A 20,838-nucleotide genomic window follows, 5' to 3' on the forward strand; every position below is an offset into this window, starting at 1 on the left:
ACACTTGTGAAAATGAGGGAATGTATTTAACTCCCAAACCCAAATCTAAATGGTGGGACAATCCTAGCCCTGGGGAGGCAAATAGAGCGAGATCCCTTGGGGGGCTAGCCTAACCAGTAAGTGTTATGCCAACGAAAAACTTCCTCTTAGGGAGATCTTACCCATTTTCCTACTTCTGAGCACTTTTTCCTCAGCCCCGATGTTTAAGCTTATATTAAACTTATCTTTAACAAAAAATCTCCAACTCTGGGTTGTTAAAGGGGGTGGACGTGGTAAGGGGGAAAAAAGGGGAGAGAAAGTAAAGATCCTATGTATAAAAAGGTGGCAGCCTTCCAAGGAGAATCCTGAGGGCATCCTCTGGTCTCTGCCTGCATGTACATGTCCACACAGATGAACACACATCACACACACAGGTCCACATAAACATACACAAATAACAACCATAAAGGAAAGTATCTTGCATTGTGAAGTTTCTATCCATCTACCTGTCAATTATTTTTCTTTTAGTAATATTTTAAAATTTAGCCTGCAACCATAGCTTTTGTCTGTACAGTAAACTTTAAACATGTAGTGACAGCTTTAAATCTTCAACCAGCTTTTCAAGTAAGACCTCTAACCTGAGTAAGTTTGTCCAGTTCCCCAAGCCAGGCTCCAAACATTTTATCCAGGTCCTGATCTTCCTTGTCGCTATCTTCTTCGGCACCATGGTCAATTTCTTCATCTGATAGTTGCTCCATCTAAAATACAGACATTTGTGTTGAATGAACAGTTACAAATTACACTTAAAAATTATTCAGAACAAGGTCTGATGTATGACATGTCTCTGAAATAAAATCTTCAAAATTAGATTACAGCATAAGAAAAATAGAAATGATTAATAATGAAAACAAACCGGGCGCGGTGGTGCGTGCCTTTAATCCTGGTGCTCCCGGAGGCAGAAGCAGGCAGATCTCTTTGAGTTCGAGGTCAGCCTGGTCTACAAAGCTACAAAGTCAGGACAGCCAAGGCTACACAGAGAAATCCTGTCCAGAAAAAACAAACAAACCAAAAAAGGGGAAGCTATCAAATTATGACAAGATTCACACACAACAATTTATGAAATATAAAATACCCCTTTCAATTAACAAGACAGTGTAACTGTTGTGTCACTCTCTCTGCTGATGGACTCTGTACTGCTCTAAACATAGTTTCAAAGACTTCAACAGAATTCCATAAACATTAGGCTAGATATTTTACAGAATATGTTAAATTTTCACTTAAATTCCCCATTCCGTTACATGAAGACAACTATGCTGTGAAACAGTGAACATACTGCCCCTCAAATCATGTACCAACATGCAGGGATACTGAGTCACGGGCAGGGAAACAACGCTGTCCAGAGTCTCAGCCTCTGGGGACCTCCCCACCATCCCTGCTTCTTTACTTCTCCTGCTTTCTGCACACCGTCTTGCTTGCTGAAACATACAGACGTGCTTCAACATTTAGCCTCTCTGTCTCCTTCCAGATCTTTCCTGCAGATGTGTGCATAGTTTGTGCTCTTCCTTGCTTCGTTCAGGTCTTTGCCTAAATGAGCATCCCATCTAAGTAACACTCTACTCTTGTTACATTCTGTCCCTATACAGCTTTAGTTTTCTCCACAGTGCTTTGGTGGTAGAGGAGTCAGAGTTCTTTATGTAGTGCTAGCTGTCCTGGAACTCTACGTAGACCAGGCTGGCCTTGAACTCACAGAGATCCACCTGTCTCCTCTTTCCAAGTGCTGAGAGTAAGGATGTGCACCACTCCATTCTATGGCTTCTTCATAGTGCTTTTAACCATAATCACAGTTATCCTTTCTCCTCTTCGCTGTTAAAAAGGATCCTTACTTCTTGCATCTACATACTTTGAATGGCTGGCACTTGGGTCACAGTTGTGTCATTAAATTCAATAAATGAGTATTGAAATCTCTGTACACACACACACACACACACACACACTTTAAAAGGTCCCTAAGAGCTTAATTTAAGACCAAAGCCCATAAAATAAATACTATTACACAAATAATAAAGGACCAAAAATAAACACTGAGTACTAGTCCTTTAGGACAAGGGAGGTGCTTCATAAAGAACTCTTCGTTTGAGCTGGACAGATGTCTCCAGAGTTAAGACCCAGGTTCCATATGCAGCTCTCAGCTGCTCATTACTGCAGTTCCAAGGGCTCTGATGCCCTCTTCTGGCTTCCACATGTACTGCATATACACAATCTACAAACAAATGCTCAGGTACGTACACATAAGATAAATTGTTAAAAAACAAAATCAGGACTTGTTATTTAATCTTACATACTTTCCTTGGTGACAGGGTCTCATATAGTCCAGGCTGGTTTCACATCTGTCAAACCCTAAGTAGCCAAGGATGACCTTAAAACTTCTGATCCTCTTCCTCCACTTCTGAGCACTGGATTTACAGGTGCGCACATTAGCATTTACGGGCTGCTGGGAATGGAACCAAAGACTTCACGCATGCTAGGCAAGCGCTATATCAAGTGAACTCCATTCCCAGCTAATGTTACACCATGATTTAAGGCTTTATTCAATTGTAAATGAAGAAAATTGGGCTGAGAAAAATTAAGTAACTTTCCCCAAATTTAATAATAAGTAACTGCATGAATTTGTATGACTTATTTATTATATTAGTGTTTTTTGAATTGAGTATTGTAGAATTGCTTTTACTGGCCATTATGTATATAGGTAAGTTTGAGAAAAGTGTAATTTTTTAGATACATCATTTTTATTTATTCATTCAATAGCATTTATGGGGCAGGTTTCATATGCCAGGCACTCATATGCCAGCAGAAGACTGACATAAAGTCAGGTAAAACCCATTCCTAGTGGACCTTCAATCTACTGGCATGAGGAACGCATAGTCAGAGGACAACTTGTGGGAAGTGGATCACTCTAACATGGGGCTCCAAGGGATCAAGCTCAGGTTTGCCCAACTTAGTGGCAAGCACCCTTCTCTGCTCAATCATCTGGCCATCTCCATTAAGGCTTAAAACAACAATAAAAACAACAAAACTATCATTCAACTACTGTTATATGCTATGCAGTAAAAAACTTTAGTATATATGGTCAACTGCACCCAAAGCAACTATCCCTTAAGTACAGCTTAGTATGAAGCAATATGACTACTGCTAAATTTTCCATGAAACTAATTACTCATGCCCATCTCTCCTATTAACCTTCTGTTCAGGAGAGTCTGGTTTATTATTCAATTTCTTCCTTGCGAGTGGAGGCAACCATGACTATTCAGAAGTGTGGGCTTCTTAGCGCTTAAGAATCTAGTTAAGCTTACCCTAGGTAGGTGAGAGTGAGCAAGGTGAGGGAAGGAAGGAAGAATAAGAATGCCTTGGGACTGAGTCACACAAGAGGAGAGGGAGAAGAACTTAGCTTACGTGCCATTCCTCCCATAGCTTCAAGGAGCTAAGAATACCATGTTAAGAATACACAGTAGTAGTGAAAGGGGAAAGGGACAGACTGGTTTTCACTCAGAGGACAGAGTGACTGTACAAGGAAGGGAAAGACCACTGGGAAGTATTCTAAATACTGGGTAGGGGTTATTATACATAAGGGACTGAAGATCTGGGAGGAAGCACAACGTACACAAGTCACACGCTTGTGAAGTCATGAGAAAAACTCAGGATACACACTCAGGGTGCCTTACTCATTATGGAGTATTATTTTGTCCATTTAATTAAAAAAGCTCTTTTTTGTAAAATTATGCATTCTATTCAAAACCCCATTTAAAAATCTCAGAAAGCTTTTAGGTTTGGGCTCAGATGAGGAGGCTACAATGTGAATTTCTTCAGTTTATTTGACACTAGCCTCTGACGTTTGACCATAGTGGGATCAAACTCCTGTACCTGAGATACACAGGAGGTGAGGTCACAGCCACACCTGCATTGACCCCCAAGTTCAGTCCAGTGGGTCTGTCTCCAAACAAGTTGAAGGGGGAAAAAAAAAAAAAAAAGCACCAAGGCAACCAAGTACTGATTGGAAAGGTTTGCGGATTACAGTAAACTGACCACTTTGGACTGACAGGCCCAGGCTGAGGCTGTACCTCCCGCCCTGGTCAGCAAGGAGCTCAGGGAGCCATGGAGACAGAAAGCAGCAGGCAAACACTAAGCACAGCGGAAGATTCACTTTTGGTGAGACTACCTGACAGATGTGCGCCAGTTTTTAGCCAGAGAACTTTCTGCAACTACTAAAGTCCTGTGTTCTGCACAGACCTGGACTATGTACGGCCGCCACCTTCATGACATTCATCATAGATGACATCAGCAGGCAGGCAGTGGAATACCCAGCTAGTTAAGAGGTAGAAAAAAAAATTTCAATTTAGAAAAAAAAAAAATCAGCTGTTCCATCTTTATCCTTACACTCCTTGTAGGCAGGACAAATTTTGGGTGAAAGGTTTTATGGGTAGGTTGGTGTCTCCCTTGGCTAACAGTTGGTGGCAAGTTTAGTTCCCAGCTGTTAGAGCTCTTGGCTAGTCATCCCCATAGACTTCCAGGGGCCTCCCCTGTCCCAAAGATGCCCCCCCCTACACACACCAGTTTTTGTTCTCTCTTCAGGTCCTCTCCCTCCCACCCCACCCCCCTCACAGCTGATCCCTGCCCTTGTTACCCTCCCCACCTTCTCTCCCACACAGTTCCCTCCCTCCATCTACCAGGTGACTATTTTATTTCCTCTTCTGCATGAGATTCACGCATCCTCCCTTGGGGCCTCCTTGGCTTCTTTGGGTCTATGGAAATTCAAACCAATGACTGGCCCAACTTGAAACTGAGAGAGAGAGAGAGAGAGAGAGAGAGAGAGAGAGAGAGAGAGAGAGAGAGAGAGAGAGAGAGAGAGAGAGAGAGAGGCACACACACACACACACACACACACACACACACACACACTATTATTAAGGATATCATCTGCTATGCCTGCAGACAGGAGCCTAGCATTAACTGCCTTCTGAGAGGCTTCATCCAGCAGCTGATGGAAACAGATACAGACATCCAAAGCCAAACAACAGGAAGAGTGGGAGGAAGGATTGAGGGAGCTGCAGGGGTCAAGGACTCCAGGGAAAGACCTACAGAGTCAACTAACCTGGGCCTATGGGGGCTCACAGACACTGTACCACCAAAGAGCTTGCATGGACTGGACCTAGACCCTCTACACATATATAGCAGACGTGCAGCGTGGTCATCATGTGGTCCAGCCTGGTGTAGAGCAAATATCAGGTAAAGAAAAGCTTAGGTCCAGGTGTGGTGGTACATGCCTTTAATCCCAAACAATGAAGGTAAAGTTAGTTTGTAAGGAAGCATATTTGAAAGTGTTGTCTAACTGAGTGGCAGAAAAAGTGACGAATCAGAGAAGATTTGACAGAACAGGATATGCCCAACTCTTGAGAGAAGAGAGAGGAAAGGAAGCTACCTAAGAGGCAGTTTTATGGAGAGGGGAGGCAGTTTTACAGAGAGGGAGGAGGTAATTTTACAGAGAGAGAGAGATGGGAGGCAGTCTTACCAGGACAGTAACAGAGAGATGGGTCAGGTGAAGACAGAATGAGCCAGAGAATGAGAAGCAGCCAGAAGATTAGAAAAGACTGCTGGAGCTAGTTTGAGGCCAAACAAAGCAATTCAGAGGCCGAGAGAGAAGCCAGATTAAATAAATCAGCTGGGAGAAGAGTTTGAGGCAGAACAGCTGTGTTGAACCAGCCAGCACGAACAAGTAATGGTGAGCTTATTAGGCAGTAAGTCTCAGAGGCTGAAAACATTCTAGGCCTAGGTTAGAGTATAGGAAGGCTAGAAGCTTCCAGGACTAGGCCTAGGTTAGCAGGAGGAGGTAGTAAGCCTCCCAGACAATAACTGAATCAGGAGAATAAAAGTTACTTTTACAGACTCTTCCTTATCATAGAATACCAAGTAGCTAATATAGATGAAATGACAGAAAAATCACAATTTTGTGATCATTATCATAATAAGCAAGCCTTAAGGCTTTTGTTCCGGTTTTGGTTTTTCTAGACAGGGTTTCTCTGTGTAGCCTTTGCTGTTCTGGACTTGCTTTGCAGACCAGGCTGACCTCAAACTCGGAGTGATTGGATTACCGGCGTGCACCGCCACGCCCAGCTTACAGCACTGAATTTTTTAAGTAATAAAAAATACGTTTTTTTCCCCTTTACTCAAGGAAGGGAATCATCAATATGTAGTAGAGCTAGAAAATGAAAATTTAATGAGACTACATATTCTCAAAATATTTCTCCACAATTTACAGGAAGAACTGCCGTAACCAAGTGATCACAGTATTAGCAATGTTGAGGCAGGCCAACATCACACTGTCAGAAGTCATTATTCTATATTATCCCTGCCAAAAATTAAACCATCAAATTGGTAGCTGGGCGGTGGTGGCGCACGCCTTTAATCCCAGCACTCGGAGGCAGAGGCAGGCGGATTGCTGTGAGTTCGAGGCCAGCCTGGTCTACAAAGCGAGTTCTAGGACAGCCAGGGCTGTCTTGGAAAAACAAAACAAAACAAAACCAAAAACTAATTGGTGTATAACTTTCAAAACTGTAAAGGCTCAGGAAATATTTTATGTTAAGGGAACTTAAGAGAGACACAAGAGCTAAATTGCAATGTTGGACAAAATCCCACAAAATGGACAAAAGTTACGTATGAAAGACAACGTTAAGGAGGACAAAATTTGGTTATTGTGAACTAAGGCACAGTAATGAATCAGTTATATTTTCTGATCTTAATTATAGGAGTGCTTACACAGCCGGGCGTGGTGGCACACGCTATTAATCCCAGCACTCGGGAGGCAGAGGCAGGTGGATCACTGTGAGTTCAAGGCCAGCCTGGTCTGCAAAGTGAGTCCAGGACAGCCAAGGCTACATAGAGAAACCTTGTCTCGAAAAACCAAAGCAAAAAAACAAGAGTGCTTACACAGAGAAGAGTAAAGAATTCTATGATAAAGAGAATGGGAACTCATGAAATCAAGAGGCCTAAGCGCAGCAAAGAAAACTCTTAAGATACAGCTACAAAATGGTTGAGAGTCTTTGCTAGTTATACATCTGACAGAGGATTAATACCTAGAATATACAGATCACTAAAAAAAAAACCTAAACATGAAATTAATTTAATCAACAAGTGGGCTAAATTACATGAAAACGTAGTTCTCAAAAATAAAATATAGTTCCTTTAATCCTAGCACTTGGGAGGCAGAGGCAGGTGGATCTCTGAGTTTGAGGCTAGCCTGGTCTACAAAGTGAGGCCAGGACAGCCTCACTTCAACAACAATAAAACAAGAACAAAAACAAAAATCAAAACAAAATAAAACAAGAAATATAAATGGCCAATAAATGTATGAAAAAACATTCAACTTCACTAGACATCAGAGAATGCAAATTAAAACTACACTGAGATTCTGTCTCACTCCAGTCAGAACGACTGTCCTTAAAAAAGCAGACAACAAACACGTGCTGCTGGGGACAAGACATCAGAACACAAACCATTCCAGCCACTACGGAAATCAGCATGGAAGCATCTACAATATTACAAGTAGGCCTGAAAGTGGGACCAGTGATCTCACTGCTAGGTGTTTCCTCAAAGGGCTTCCAATCAACATCATCATTGCAGCACTATTCAGAATAGTTAACAATGGAACCAACTACGGTGCCTAGCAACAGAGGAATTGATAAAGAAAATGTGACCAATAAACACAATGAATCTTTCCATCTATAAAGGACAATGAAGTTATGTGATTTGCAGGAAAATGGATGTAACTGGAGATACTCATATTAAACAAATTAAGCCAGTCTCTCAGAAAGACAAATGTCATTTGTTTTCCCATACGTGCCTCTACAGTTTAATTTATATAAGTATATAGAATCACGTATATATGAGATATGGAAGCAGAAGTTAAACTGTTTAGGTGAGTATAGGGATTAAAAGGGAAGGAGAAGGTAAGAGAGGAAAGGAGAGGGAAATCTCAGAGGTAATATGCTCAATGTAGAATATACACTATGAACATGTATGTCCTTATGTAAAATAGTACAAGAAATATACGGTGGAAAAAATTTAAAGAATTGTGTGTAAGAAGCATAATGTCTGCAATGTTTCGTAAGCTGAAGAAGGAAAGTGTGTGCATGTGTGGCATGGCAGGAGCAGTATGCAGGTGGGAAGATGGAGAACAGAAAACGACAGCTAGGCAAAATGTAAACAACAGGTGGATCTGAGTCAACAAAGTGTGGGCAATGTCTGATGTCAGCACTTTTCTGTTAAGTTTGAAATGACATGAAAGAAAAAGAAAGAAAGAAAGAAAGAAAGAAAGAAAGGAAGGAAGGGGAGTAGTTTTTGTCCTAGGAAGTTATAAATTTAGTTGAGAAACAAAGTTAATATAGAGCTTATTTAAAATCCCGAATAATCTCAAAATAATAAGACATAGGCTACTAAACATGTTTTAACTAAACTAAACATACAACTTAGTCTAACGATACTGAAAAATAATTACGTAATTTTTTAAAATACGGTTTTAAAATTATATGTGCTTATACGTCACTTTTCCTAAAGTGTTTTCCTGGCTTATTCAGTTGCCTTTTTAGACATATTCTGACGATGATTTTAAAAAGTAGTTTTATTTAATGTGAAGAGAAAAATAATTACTCCTCAAATAATTCAGAGAGACATTCAAAGACTCATTTCAAAACTTTACATCAAACAAACAAACAAACGGCCATAAGCAACCCCTAAACACTTAGGCACAGTGCTTACGCCTATAATCAGAACACTCAGGAGGAGGCTGAGACTAAAGGACTGCCGTGAGTTTGAGGTCAGCCTGGACTAAGAGAGAAGCTGTGTCTCAGGTCCACGCTCTCCTCTAAGTGTGAACCGATTCAGTAAGAGCTGGTTAACGTTAATGTCACAACTACATCAGGAAGACATCAGAGTTTAGTTCCAAATCAAATGCCATTAGTACTTGTCAAAAAGGCTAAAACATAGGCTTTAGGAAAAAATTTTAAGTGGGTGTTGGAGAGATGGCTTAGTAGTTTAGAACATGTCTCAGCACCCACAGCAAGTGGCCCAAAACTGCCTGATACTCAAGCTCCCAAGAAGCCAAAGCCTCTGGCCGCAGAGGCTCCTCACAACACAACCACTTAAATATAAAAATAAAATTTAAAAAACCCTTCATGACTTCTCTTTTTTAATGTTTGTTATGATAACAAGTGTATTCTGGAGCTTCCTACTATTCGTCAACATTAGTGCGCCTGTCTCATCAGCCCCTCAGGTTGTGAGCTCTGGAAAGACAGCAAGCACATCGCAATTCTCAGTTTTCATTCTGGACCAACAATCAGAGGATCAAAGTCTTTACTGATACACATTTTAAAACTTCCTTTTTTTTCTCCAGATATTCCCAATTAAAGATGTCTTAAAATTAATGTTAATTTAAGATGACTCAACACTAAAGGCACATTTCCTTAAAAATATCAATTTATCTGGTTATAAGTAAATAAATGCTCAAAGGAATCGACATATTTTAAATTTTATTTCTCCACCAATAGCAGAATAATTAAGAAAACCCAGAAAAACTCGACACAATCTCAGCGGAATATTCCCTAAGGATATTTTAAGACGATTTAGCAGGTATGCTGACAATAACGACTAACCCTGAGCTCAAATTGGTTTTAGAAAATAATCAATTCGAATTCAAAGTATTGAGCCTTACAAGGCAGGTAAAAATGCTTAACTCAGAACACTCAGTTTGATCCTCAGGATTCACATGGTGGAAGGAGAAAACCAACTCCCTCAGCTGGGGGTGGGGGTGGGGGTGAAGCGCAAACAGTGCGCACACTCATTAATAAATGTAAATTCTTTCTTTTACCTCCTCTCTCCCAGACAGAATCTCTCTGTACAGCCTTGGCTGTCCTGGAACTCTGTAGACCAGGCTGACCTTGAACTCAGAGATCTGCCTGTCTCTGGGCAAAGGCATGTACCACCTGGCCAATGATTTTATTTTTGTTTTTTTGTTTTTTTTATTTTTTAATTTTTTTTAAGAGAAAGGTGGCACATTCCTTTAACTCCAGCACGTTGGGAGGCAGAGGCAGGCAGATCGCTGTGAGTTCAAGGCCAGCCTGGTCTACAAAGCAAGCCCAGGACAGCCAAGGCTACACAGAGAAACCCTGTCTCAAACAAACAAACAAACAAACAAACAAACAAACGAGAAAAAGAAAAAGAAAAAGAAAGAAAGCAATCACATTTGCCATGATATAGCTCTCCTTTAAATTGCTCTCTCTGTTTCAACATGTTCTTTCAAAAGTTCTACTCCTACCTAGCAATGTTCAGGGTCATCCTCAGTTACTTAACAAGCTTGAGGCAAGCCTGAACTACAAGGAACGTGGGTGTGGTAGCATAAAACACGTGGGAGTTCAGGCCAGCCTGGTCTATACAGTGAATTCCAATCCAGCCAGTGTTACCCAGTGGTGCCAGCCTGGTCTATACAGTGAATTCCAATCCAGCCAGTGTTACCCAGTGGTGCCAGCCTGGTCTATACAGTGAATTCCAATCCAGCCAGTGTTAAGCCTAATCCTAAAAGTAAAGTAAAAGTTTTTAAGTCTTTTGAGTATTCAAATAATATATGCAAAATATCTCCTTTCTGTTAAAAGACTTATTTTTTTTTACTTAAAAATGTCCCTATGGGTATCTCGGTATGTCTCTCTCCTAACATTTTAAGACAAATTCTTGTTAAACTTGACATTTCAAGTAAGTCAATCTTCCGTTTGTATGTCCTAGATCATCACACCTCTAAAAAGATTAGCTCAAGGAACCAAGTCTGTAAGAATCTTCTAGCTTGAGCCACCTAGAACTAAACAAGGAATCTGAAAAACTCAAATTCTTGTTTTATTCTAATTTTACCACTAACTAGTCAGAACTCTTGTTAAATCATTAGCACTGGATTTCTTAATCTGCAGAGGGAAAAAGTAGGAAGAGGTTAGAGACAGATAAATTGATACCAGAGGAATCCCCTCCACCCACGGTAAGTCGGTAAGTGGTTCTTCTGCGAAGTTATATTATTTAAATAGTAACTTCACTCTAACTTCCTATCAAATTGTCAGTCTTCTCTAATCTTAGCTCAGAAGAGAGGCACCATTGCTCTCCACCCATCAGGCATATTGATTAAGGGGTGGGAGAGGCTTAAAGATTGGTCTTTCTCACCTTCCCCAAAGACCAAACCCTACCCACACAGAACCAATAAGTCTCACCAGGAGCCCGGAACTTGTACAAGGTGCTTAGACCACTAATTAACTTAATGCATTTAATATTTTTCCTCTTACCTTTACTTTTGTTTTCAGAATCACTGTCTCAATAGAATGGTCATGGGTATGAGAAAAAAAAATCAAATATGACTTGCTGTACAACAAATTTGGACTCTAGGAAGCACAATATTCTAGAGTGTGCTTGATTCATGCCTGCATTTTTTAGCAACTATATTAAAAATGGATAACGAGTTTATATTTAAAGGCCATCAAATAAAAGTAAAGGTTTAGTTAGGATAATGCTGTCCTATCTGGTCTATGGCTTTATATTCTCAGTGCCTCTCATGTCCCTGAACTGTGTGCGTGTACACGGAGGCAGGGATTTCAGTATTCTAATGTGAAAAGAAGGAAAACAGTACACCATCTCTGTTATATTATCATAAACAAATTCAAAGAGAATCTACAAAGAAAGACTGAAAAGATCTCACAGGCTACTAATCTTTGCAAGTAACCTTTCAATGAAATGTGAGCAAAACAGGAAAACGTAGAAAAATCTATTAAACTTCACTTAAAAAAAAAAAAAAATCCTGCAGTGCCTGGTTAACCATTAAATCCTTTGACCAGACAGTACACTGAGTAGAAAGAAAATCAAAATTTCAAACTGTCAGTTCTTATCTTGTCACCCGGATAGAAATAAAAAGTTGGGCAGTATTGAGAGTGATAGCCTGTTTCTAGTCATGCCCATCACACCCATATCTCTTCTCTCAACAAATATTTTACTTTAATTTTGTCTGGATGGATTATAAGACATTAGAATAGTCTAACATGTAACATGTATGGCTGATCTCATATCTAGTACACACACACACACACACACACACACACACACCACTAATTACAGTAGATTTTCCCATTTTGGGACTAAGAAAATGAATACTAAGCGGGCATACTGCTAAGCCAGTGTCTTTTATTCCATTGTTGTCTAAGATATATATTACTGTTGACACAATTTCATTTTGTTAAGAGGAGACATTTTTTGAGGCAGAGTCTCACTATTATAGTTCTGGCTGGCCAGCTACTTGCAAAGCAGACCAGGTGACCACACTTACTGTGACCCACATGCCTCCACTTCCAAGTGCTGGTGTTCAGGTGTTAAAAGTATGCATCACCATGTCCAGAGTTGGGCTCCAGTTTTTAGAGTATTGAGTTGGAATCCCAAGTCAAACACTTTTAAACACTCTGTGAACTTACCTATAGAAGAAACAAGAGAAAACGTCCACCTAGCATCTTAGAATCATTCCATTCATGCAAGGCTAAAGTGAAATATTTAATATTTTGAGAGAAAAAATAGTGAACATAGAACTTCGGTACCATGAAAAGCTATCCTTCCAAAGTGAAGGAAAGCTTGGCATGATGGCAAATACCAGCATTGCCAACACTTGGGAGACTTGGGAGGATTGCTGGGTCTCACAAGAGCCTGAGCTAGAGACACCCCTCCCCGCCTTTTTTAAAAGTGATTTTTCTTGGTACTTCCCTTGTGCCTATCGCAAGATATATTTAGACTTCCTTCATTAAGGATGAGGATATAATCAGATAATGCAAGAAACTTAATTCTCAGAACTTCTAGCTAAAGTAAGAACCTAAAGGTAATCTCTATGCAGTTTCTAGAGTAAGAGAAATTGAATGCAGTACATCCATTTCTTTACATAGATGAATAATTCTTAATAGTAGGCTTCTGTACTCCTACAAATCACTTACAGTACTTAGAAAAATCATTTCCCCAAAGTCTTTTGTTACATCCTAAGCTGCTTGTTGTCATACTGGTTTTTATTTTAATATAATTTTAAGAAAATTTCCTGTCTATGTCCTATCAGTCCTGGTACAAATAAACTCAAAAACAAATGAGAAAAATAAAATATTTCTGAAACAAACAATAATTGAAGGGGCTTACCATCAGTAAAACTGCCTTACAAGAAGTGTTAAAAAGAATATGATAGTCATTCAGTTGGGTAACTGAAGGTATACAAACTGCTTCTTGATAAGCACTTACAATATACTTTTCCAAAATAAAATATATTATAGAACTCTGAAAAATCCATACTTATCCAGTTGACAAAGTATGATAAAGCAGTAGTTGGAAGGATGTGAATCAATGAGAACATTCTAGTAGATTTCTCACCATTTGGAAAGCTATTGGAGACCATCTGTATCAGTGGGTCTCAGCCTCCTAAGCCTGCGATCCTTTAACTCAGCCCTTCATGTTGTGGTGACCCCCAAACATAAATTATTCTGCTGGTACTTCCTAAATGTAATTTTGCTACTGTTATGAATTACAATGCAAACATCTGAAGTGCTGGATATCTGATATGTGACCCATAGCTTGAGAACCACAGATCTATAGGATGATTCAGAGATACCACTTTTTAAATATCCAAGGTAGAGAGAGCATCAAAAGAACATTAAGCTGGGCCGGCATGGTGGCACATGCCTTTAATCACAGCACTCAGGAGGCTATGGAGGCAGGCGGATCTCTCTGAGTTCAAGACCAGCCAGGTCTACACTACAGTCCAGGACACCAGGCTGTTACACAGAGAAACCCTGTCTCAAGAAAACAAAACAAAATTAGATGTTGTCCTAACCCTCCTAAACCAGGACAAGACTCATCTTAAAAAAGAAAGAAAAGAAAAGAAAAGAAAAAGAAAAGGGGGGAAAAACCACATTCCAATTAAACTTGTAAGACTAAGTCAGGCGTCATGGCGCACACCTGTAATCCTAGCATTCAGGGAGGCAGAGGCAGACAGATCTCTGATTTTGAGGACAGCCTGGTCTACAAAGCAAGCCCCTGACAGCCAAGACTACACAGAGAAATTCTGTCTTGAAAGAACAACCAACCAACCAAAAATCAAACTAAAAAAGCTTGTAAGACTATTTCCTTTCTGATTCTGAAAAGCGTAGGGTCAGCAAAACGGCCTAGTGCAGAAAGGCATTAGCACCAAGCCCAAACCCAAACTGTATGAAGGAGAGACTGACTCCCAAAAGTTGTCCTGACACTCCCCATCTCTCTCTCACACACAAATAAATTAATGTCATTTAAACTTTCTTTAAAAAAAAAATTTATTTATTTAGTATGCAGTGCTCTGCCTGCACATAAACCTGTAGGCCAGAAGAGGGCATCAGATCACATTATAGATGGTTGTGAGCCACCATGTGGGTGCTGAGAATTGAACTCAGGACCTCTGGAAGAGTAGTCAGTGCTCTTAACCTCTGAACCATCTCTCCAGCCCCTAATTTAAAATTTCTTAAAAAACATCAGACCACGTGAATTGTCCTAGCTAGGATTCTAGTGCTGTGAAAGATACCAGGACCAAAAGAAACTTGGGTAGGGAAATGTTTATTTCACCTTACAGAGAAAAGTTAGGCCAAGAACTCAAGGAAGGAACTGATTGGTAAGTTATCTCTGGCAATTCAATGTACAATGTACAAAGGCAGGTTTATGGAGGCAGTTCTCCGGCCCCAGTCTGAATCCAAACAGGAAACTGAGGCAGATGCCATGGAGGAATGCTGCTTGCTGGTTTGTCTGCCCTGGTATGTTTAGTTTGCTTTCTTATATACCCAGGGGTCACATGCCCAGGGGCGGCATCCCTCCACCACACTAGACCCTGCCTACAAGCAATGTGCTGAAATTTTTTCTCAACTTAAGTTCCTTTTCCTAGATAACACTAGCTTGTATCAAGTGTGGGGGGGGGGGGCTTGTTTAAATTAGTATTCAAAATTGCACAAGCCAAAAGAATTTATGCAGCTTTAAAGTTCTAATTTTAAGTGTTTAGGAGCTAAATCCCAGCCCTGGGAACATCTTTAGTCTTACATTTCTGAAGACAGTTTAAGTTTCTAAGTCTAGCACTGTGACATCAGAATAGATAACAGTCCTTTCCTCTCTGCATCAGATAAAGCTATCACTTGGAAAAATCTTCATACCAAACCCTAACTTTTATTGTAAAAAGAATGTATGCGTAGAGGATGATTTCAGTGCAAGAAATAGCAGAAATAGAAATGCCCTAACATTGTAATAAAATGTACTAGAAAATGCAATGTTTTGTAAGTTCTCCCCAACCTAAGCTAGGGAGTTGATGTAATTATAACCAAAATTAAAAGCAAACTACTTTCTTAAAAAGAGAAAATTAACAAGATAGAGCTAGGGAGGGAGCTCAGTGGTTCTGCTCCCAGCATCACAGAAATAAATTAATCGAACAAGGGGATTCTAAAATTCATATGATAAAGAAATGACTTTGAATGGTCAAAACAACAATGAGAAAACTGAAAGGCTTACTCTACCTAACTTCAAAATAGTTATACTGGGCTGGAGAGATGGCTCAGAGGTTAAGGGCACTGTCTGTTCTTCCAGAGGTCCTGAGTTCAATTCCTAGCACCCACATGGTGGCTCACAACCATCTATAATGAGACCTGGTGTCCTCTTCTGGCCTACAGGTGTAATGCAGGCAGAGTACTGTATATATAATAAAATAAATCCTTTTAAAAAATGGTTATATTTAAAATAATTAAAGGGGTATAAAAGGATAGGGAATTGCTACATCAATGTAACAGATATAGTCCATGAATTAATCCACACTTATATAATCAAAACAAGGAAGTCAAAGTAGGTAAAGAAAGTTTTGTTTTGTTTTTTTTTTTTTTTTTAATGTTGAGACAAGGACATAAAGGAGAGAAGAGAGCTTCAATATCTACATCATACCATAATAAAAAATTAATCCAAAATGGATCATAGCCCAAAATGCTAGAACTAAAGTTATACAGCTTATACAAGAGAAAAGATAGGAATATTATCTTTTCAACTTTGATATAGGAAGTTATTAGGACACAGAAAATACCTACAGTCATAACAATCTTGATGAACTCCGGTATTAAAGCTATTGGTAAGCAGGCTGGAGGTGACACATTGTTAAGACACACATTGTTAATTCTGGCACTCAGAGGGCTGAGACAAAAGGACTGCCATGAATTTGAAGCCACCTTGGGATACATGGCAAGCTCCTGTCACAAAATTAATAAATAAAAGCAGGCAAACACCAAATTAAGAAAAAATATATTTGGATAGATGACTTGTATTTAGTATACAAAGAACTGTTACAGCCAGGCGACGGTGGTGTATGCCTTTAATCTTAGCACTTGGGAGGCAGAGGCAGGCAGAGCTCTATAAATTAGGAGGCCAGCCTGGTCTACAGAGTGAGTTTGAGGACAGCCAGGGCTACACAGAAAAACCCTGTCTCAGAAAGACAAACAAGCAAACAAACAAACAAAACCCCCAAACGAACACTGTTACAAGCCAAAAAAGAAAAGAAGGAAAGCGGAAGTTTAAACTTAAGCAGAAGTCTTACATAGTTACCTCCCAAATGACTAATACAAGAAGGTGCAGATGGAGATATGGCTCAGTGTACTATTCTTTCAGAGGCCCCAGGGTCAGTTCCGAGCACCCACATGGTAGTTCACAACCATTGTAACTAGTTTTAGGGGATTTGATGCCCATCTGATGTGGGCATATACAAACATGAAGGCAAAATACTCATACACACAAAATTAAAGAATATTTTTAAAAATATTTAAGTGTCTAGTAAGGGATAGAGATATAGCTCACTGGTAGAACACTTGCCTGGCATGTGAACGGCCTGAATTCCGTCCCCAGCACAGTATACTCATTAAGTATTTAATTCAGTGTTGTTTGATAGACTTGAATTTTTTTTTCTTTTTTTTTTTTTTTTTTTGCAAGGCCATGGTGATATAGAGAGCATTTTCTTCAGGATTCTTATGAAGATACAAACATTTCCTAAATACACGTTTTACATTTCTAGTCAGAGTTGCTTCACCACAGGTAATGTCCCTATAACTTCTGCCTGTTAACTGTATGTTACATATGTAGGTTTTTATGTCCAGTTTTTTTTAAGTGAGGTTGTTTTTTAAAAGATTCATTGTGTATTGATAACTGCTTTTTATTGATTGTAGCCCAGGCAAGCCCCTCAAAAAATAAAAATTCAGCCTATTACTAAATGTACATGCCTAATTTTTACCAGGTATCATCATTTTTGACCCAGGGCCTTACACAATGATAGGTCATCAATTAAGAAGGATCTACTAAGCTGGACATGGTGGTGCATGCCTTTAATTCCAGCACTTGGGAGGCAGAGGCAGGCGGATCGCTTTGAGTTTGAGGCCAGCCTGGTCTACAAAGGCAGTCCAAGACAGCCAAGGCTACACAGAGAGACCCTGTCTCGAAAAACAAAAAACAAAAATAAGAAGGATCTACTAAACCTTAGTGTTTAGAGGAATTTTAATTCAGAACATGGCTGCTCTGGCAAGAGATCACATCCAAAGACCTTCTAGGTCTATGTGATCTAACTGGAATACAGAAACACCTTTAATCCCAGAAAATAGAAGCAAACAGATCTCTGAGTTCAAGGCCAGCCTGGTATAGAGCAAGTTTCAGGTAAAGAAAAGCTTAGGTCCAGGCTTGGTGGTACATCTTTTAAACCCAGCACTTAGGAGACAAAAGCATGCAAAACTCTGTGAGTTCTAGTTGGTTCTGTTCAGGCAGTTCAGTTGAGTGAGCTGAGAGGCAGTGCAATGGAGTTGAGTTTGTGGCAGTTTAGTTCGTGGACTTCAGAGGCAGTTTTTACTGGGAGAGTTTTACAGAGAGAAGTTGAAGAGAGAGCAAGCTAGTCACAAGTGAAGACAGAAGGAACCAGAGAAGGAAAAGGAACCAGAACATTAGAATAGATTGCTAGAGTAAGTCTGAAGTCAAGCAGAGCAATTCAGTAGGAAACTCAGAGAAGCCAGTTTGTTTCGTTTTGTGGGGTTTTTTGTTTGTTCGTTTTTTGAGACAGGGTGTCTCTGTGTATCCTTGACTGTCCTGGACTCACTTTGTAGGCGAGGCTGGCCTCGAACTCACAGTGATCTGCCTGCCTCTGCCTCCCTCAGTGCTGGGATTAAAGGCGTTTTAACATTTGTTTTGTATTGTTGTGTTGTGCTGTGAGAGAAGCCAGTTTGAATCAGTCAGCTTGGAGAAGAGTTTGAGCCAGAACAGCTGAGTTGAACCAGCCAGCTGGAGCTCAGACAGAACAAGAAAGGGTGAGCTTATGCAGCAGGAAGTCTCAGAGGCTCAAAGTATTCTAGGTCTAAATTATATTGTATGGAGGCTAGAAGCTTCCAGGACTAGGCCTAGGTTAACAGCTGGAGGCAGCAAGCCTCCCAGGCAACAATAACCTCAGGCCAATAAAAGCTACTTTCCCAAACCCTGCCTCCTCACTTGTCCACCTTTCTTCTTCCCACCTTAGCCTCTTTGCAGACTTAGCTTCCTTCCTTACATTCTGTATTGATTCCTCCTGTAACTGGCTGTTTTCTATTTTGCAGGCAATGCCTGTCTCTAATTTCTTTATTATACTTAGCTCTGCCTAAAGTAGAGAAACTATGCACTGTATTAACAGTAAAAGTAAGTATTTTTTAAAAGCTAATTAGCGATATGCTTTAAGCATTCATTCTCAAAGGGTGGCATTTTTATATTAAAATAACAGCAATGAGAAAACAGAATGAGTCGGGCATGGTGGCGCATGCCTGTAATCCCAGCACTCGGGAGGAAGAGGCAGGCTGAGCACCGAGTCCGGGATAGCCAGGGCTACACAGCAAAACCCTGTCTCAAAACAAAAAACAAAACAGAACGAAGCTTTAAAGGTCACATAACCTGAGTTTTCTGGTATTTCACAAGCTTTTCCAGATGAAATCTTGTAAATAACCCAGATACTGACTCAACTGGCTAAATGATTGCTAATTATGTTCAAATAATTATTGAAAAATTTGTTATCAACTCAAGGAGAGAAGTTGTAAGTTAAGAACATTAGTTATAATCTTTCAACCACCTAAGTAACACACTTATTTTTCTGAACTTTTGCTTTGATTTCACACAGATAAAAGTTGCAAGGAGGAAGACGCCTGGTTTTGCTCGCAGCTACTTGTTTTGGCTATGGTTTTGAGGCTTACGTTTCCCATGCTGGCCTCAAGCTTGTGATCCTCCGAGAGTCCTGGGATTACAGGTGTGTACCACCAGGCCTGACTTGGCAACAGCTTTTAATGGTTCACTCTATAGTTCCAGGATACTCCTCAAGTACACTAATCCCATGACCAAAAAAAAAAAAAAAAAAAAAAAAAAGAAAAAAAGAGAGAGAGATAACCTTCACTTTCAAAATTGTCTCAACAGCAATATTTAACGACTTACAAGGCACAGTGGTTTGAAAAGAATGGCCCCTGTAGGTTCGTACATTTTGAATGGTTCACCACCAGGGAGTGGAACTGTTTGGGAGGATTAGGAGGTGTGGCCTTGTTGGAGTACATGTGCCACTGGTGGTGGGCTTTAAGGTTTCAAAAGCCCACTGCAGGCCCAAGCGTGCAAAGAGGACTGTTCTCATTTCTCTAGCACCACGCCTGCCCACCACCATGCTCTCTGCCATGATGATAACAGACTATGTCTCTGAAACCGTAAGCAGTTAAATGCTTTCTTTTATAAAGTTACCTTGGTCGTGATTTCTCTTCACAGCACCAAACAGTGACTAATACAAAAGTTGTTACTGGGACTTGGGTAACAGGCCTGAGCACGTTGTTTGTTAGAAGAAATATGGAAGACTTTGGGGCTTTGAACTAGAAAAGTCGTTGGATGCTTTGAGTGGGGCTTAATAGGCCAACCTAGCAGGAGCATGGGAAATGGTGATGAGGGGTCTGAACTGTGGAGGCCCAGCTCAAGGTGTCTGGGGTCGGGGGAAGAATAGTGGCACGTGTCCTAGAAAGCATTCTTTGGCAAAGACTTATGACTGCTTTATGCATTTGTCCTAAAAATCTGCCTAAAGCTACATTGAAGAATTTGGAACAGGCAAATATTTCAAGACAGCCTAATATTGGCCATGTCATGTGGTTAATAGTAATCACTCTTATGCAGATCTAAAATGAAAAGGAACAAGCTGGACAAAGAAATACAACAACCCACAGGTTGAGAAGAAAAGAGGCACCAGGAAGTGTAATACAGCTGAGTCCAGTGCTTCAGGAGATAGAAGTTCAAAGAAAAATCTGATGCTAAAGGGAAAAGGGAGTCGTGACTTCAGGTCACAACCTTACCCAGCTAAGCTTCCAACTCGTAGAAAGAAATTAAAGGAAAGTTTAAGCAGCGAATCAAAGCACCAGCAACAGAAAACCATGCAAATGTTACGGAAGAGGGAGCCAACCAGCCCCACCAAGCAGCACAACTTGGCCGTTTCACCATGTGCTTAGCGCTTTAGAGGCTAAGGAACATCACTGAGGTTGGGCGTGCCTCAGGTATGTCCTTGCATGGAGCTGTGAAGAGCTGTGAAGAGGCGTGAGATACCTGCTAAGGAGAGCTGCAGGCCAGGTGTGGAGGCAGCCCTACAGAGAGAGTGCTGCAGTCAACAAGGAGGTAAGATCTGAAGAGATGCAGACCAGCTGCAGAGTTTGGAGTTTGCCCTGATGGTTTCTGGTCTTGCTTTGGTTCAGTATTTCTTCACTA

The 20,838-nt window shown here is 40.3% G+C and overlaps 1 protein-coding gene across 2 annotated transcripts in view; it reads right to left on the reverse strand.

Moving 5' to 3' along the window:
* The window catches only part of Raph1 (Ras association (RalGDS/AF-6) and pleckstrin homology domains 1), a 69,107-nt gene that overhangs the window by 43,195 nt on the left and 5,074 nt on the right, over positions 1-20,838 (reverse strand). For both annotated transcript variants that reach the window (XM_051153917.1, XM_051153918.1), the window contains exon 2: positions 618-737. In XM_051153917.1, coding sequence (XP_051009874.1) covers positions 618-737 — 120 coding nt within the window. The remainder of the gene's footprint in view (positions 1-617; positions 738-20,838) is intronic.

The sequence above is a fragment of the Acomys russatus genome, chromosome 12 (genome assembly GCF_903995435.1).
Source record: "Acomys russatus chromosome 12, mAcoRus1.1, whole genome shotgun sequence".
In the NCBI taxonomy this organism is placed as follows: Eukaryota; Metazoa; Chordata; class Mammalia; order Rodentia; family Muridae; genus Acomys; species Acomys russatus.